The following is a 2,656-nucleotide window of genomic DNA, read 5'->3' on the forward strand; positions in this document are numbered from 1 at the left end:
GCCTCTTAAAAGTTTTTCCTTGCCACTGTCTCCTAGTGCTGCTCATGTTGGGATCTGTTGGGTCTCTCTCTGTAAATACCTATTTTAAAGAGTACGGTCTAGACCTGCTCTATATGAAAAGTGCCTTGAGATGACTGTTGTTGTGATATGGCGTTATATAAATAAAATTGAATTGAATTAATAGGATTCTGATTCTGATTATTCTGGGATTAGGGTTATTCTGACATTAAGGTTAGGGTTACGATTTTAATGAAGTTAGGGTTAGGGTTAGGGTTAGGATTTTAATGAGGTTAGGGTTAGGGTTAGGGTTACGATTTTAATGAAGTTAGGGTTAGGGTTAGGGTTAGGATTTTAATGAGGTTAGGGTTACGATTTTAATGAAGTTAGGGTTAGGGTTAGGGTTACGATTTTAATGAGGTTAGGGTTTTAATGAAGTTAGGGTTAGGGTTAGGGTTAGGGTTACGATTTTAATGAGGTTAGGGTTAGGGTTTTAATGAAATTAGGGTTAGGGTTAGGGTTACAATTTTAACAAGGTTAGGGTTACGATTTTAATGAGGTTAGGGTTTTAATGAAGTTAGGGTTAGGGTTAGGGTTACGATTTTAACGAGGTTAGGGTTAGGGTTACGATTTTAACGAGGTTAGGGTTACCGTTTTAATGAAGTTAATGTTACAACTAGATAAGACAAGATAATCCTTTATTAGTGCCACTGCAGGGAAATTCACATCGTTACAACAACAGCAGGGAATGCAAAAAAACGTATGAGTAAAATACCAAACAAAAATGACAATATCACAAAAGTATGAGCAGAAGAAATAAATGACAATAGAACAACATACACAACCATAAACATAAAAACAGATTGAACTGAATACCAATATTGCACAGTTTGAAATAACACTGGAAAGAAGGAGTGACTGATGAGCAGCTGTTTCATCAGAGGATTAAGGTCCATGTGACAACTGGGTCTACTGGGTCCAGAGTCTGACAGCAGCAGGAGGGAAGGACGTGGATCTGTGGCATTTTCTAACTCTTTTTTTTTTTTTAATGACATACTCTGACTTTACAATGTACAGCATGTAGCAGTACAGTGGACTCTGCAGTGTCCTCTCACCTGTTGAACTGGTCAGTCTGGGTCCCAGGTGGGTCCAGAAGGAGCAGGATCTCTGACTCAGACCCTGATGGTGGAGGAGGGCGGGGCTTAGCTCCAAATAGATGGGTGTGGCCTCAGAGGACCGGACCAGCTGCCAGCGGGGCAGAACTGACTCCTCCCATGCTCGGGATGGGTTTGGGTTCCTGAGAAATCACAGGAAAAATGAACATCAGCTGAGCTGCAGGCTTGAGGTCAAGCCTAAAGTTCTGTTTGCTGTCTCAGGAAGGACTCACCCGGTCCTGACGAAGCTGGAGACGTAGGTCATCATGGCCAGAGAGAGTCGTCGATCAGAGGAGGTGAAACGCTGAGAGCTGATTGGATGATGAGGAGTACCGAACACAAGCTGAACGTCCAGAGGAACAAACACATCAGCCCTGCAGACAAAAGACAAGACAAGACAAAACAATCAATAGGTTTGATCAGCACTGATCAGGACAGCAACACATCACCTATACATAGGTACTAAAATATAAAAATGTATTTTCTTTCCATGCCAAGTTATACCTTTTACCTGACAGCTTGTTAATTAACCAATAAAAAGTTTTACTTATGAAACACATGAAGAGTTTTTTGTTGTAAGGTTTAACTTCAGATTCTGACTGACTGATCTCTCTGATTGATTGATTGGTTGAGTTGTATAACTTCAAACAAAATTGTCTGATACAAAAGTTAAAACCATTCATAGTTGAACTGTTCCTTTAACTGTAGTGGCGGACCCTGTCAGGTACCTGTTCTGAGCACTGGTTGCAGGCAGGTGATACAGGAAGACGTTAGCGTTGCTGTTAGCCCAGTGGTTAGCCATCTGCAGAGTGGGACAGACGATGAACAGATCTCTGAAAAACAAACGTCAGTCATTAGTTTCTCTGCTGTTACTGATCCCTCACTAACAGGAGATGCTTTCTGACCTGGTGGCGTTGTTGAGTGCTCTGGAGAACAGGTTGTATCCGGCAGGTGAGGGGCTGTGATCCAGAGAGTAGAACCAGGACGCCGCCTCCTTCAGCAGGTCGTTTCCTTTCTCGCCGCCCAGCGAGCGACTCAAAGCTTCATAAAACGCTGTTTTACCGTCAGCTCGACCCTGAAGAGCCTCAAAGTCCTTAACACAGAGGGACACAGACTGTCATATGAATGACAGGACCAGGTGCAGATTCCACCCTGATCAGGTGCAGATCAGAGCCAACGGTTTAATGAACCCAACAGATGTTACAGCAGCTCTACTTTTTCTCTTTGTGTTTCTCTGCCGTGACCTCTGACCTTTATCCTGCGAGCTCGGCCGATCAGCCCGTCCTGCTCTGTTGTTCCCAGCAGCAGATCAACTCTGTGGAAGGACGACTGGGAGACCGACTGACGGACTGGAGACCAGGACCGGAACGGACCGCTGACTGCCAACAGCTGCGACGGACACGGGGGGGGGCAGGTGAGACATGAGAGAAACTGGACCCTGATGGTCCCTGAACTGTCCTGGTTTTTAAACTCTACCTTGGTCTGAGCAGCGTTGAGCGTGTGAA

The 2,656-nt window shown here is 44.4% G+C and overlaps 1 protein-coding gene across 1 annotated transcript in view; it reads right to left on the reverse strand.

Annotated features, from left to right (window-relative positions):
* Window positions 1-597: 597 nt before the first annotated feature.
* Window positions 598-2,656, reverse strand: part of LOC108892781 (thyroglobulin-like) — a 17,904-nt gene continuing 15,845 nt past the window's right edge. The window contains 6 exon segments of the mRNA XM_051068129.1: window positions 598-1,294; window positions 1,385-1,525; window positions 1,880-1,984; window positions 2,057-2,244; window positions 2,403-2,540; window positions 2,628-2,656. The exon segment at window positions 2,628-2,656 is cut by the window's right edge and continues 127 nt beyond it. Coding sequence (XP_050924086.1) covers window positions 967-1,294; window positions 1,385-1,525; window positions 1,880-1,984; window positions 2,057-2,244; window positions 2,403-2,540; window positions 2,628-2,656 — 929 coding nt within the window. The 3' untranslated portion in view covers window positions 598-966.

This window comes from Lates calcarifer, unplaced genomic scaffold (genome assembly GCF_001640805.2).
Source record: "Lates calcarifer isolate ASB-BC8 unplaced genomic scaffold, TLL_Latcal_v3 _unitig_2433_quiver_855, whole genome shotgun sequence".
NCBI classification, from domain to species: domain Eukaryota; kingdom Metazoa; phylum Chordata; class Actinopteri; family Centropomidae; genus Lates; species Lates calcarifer.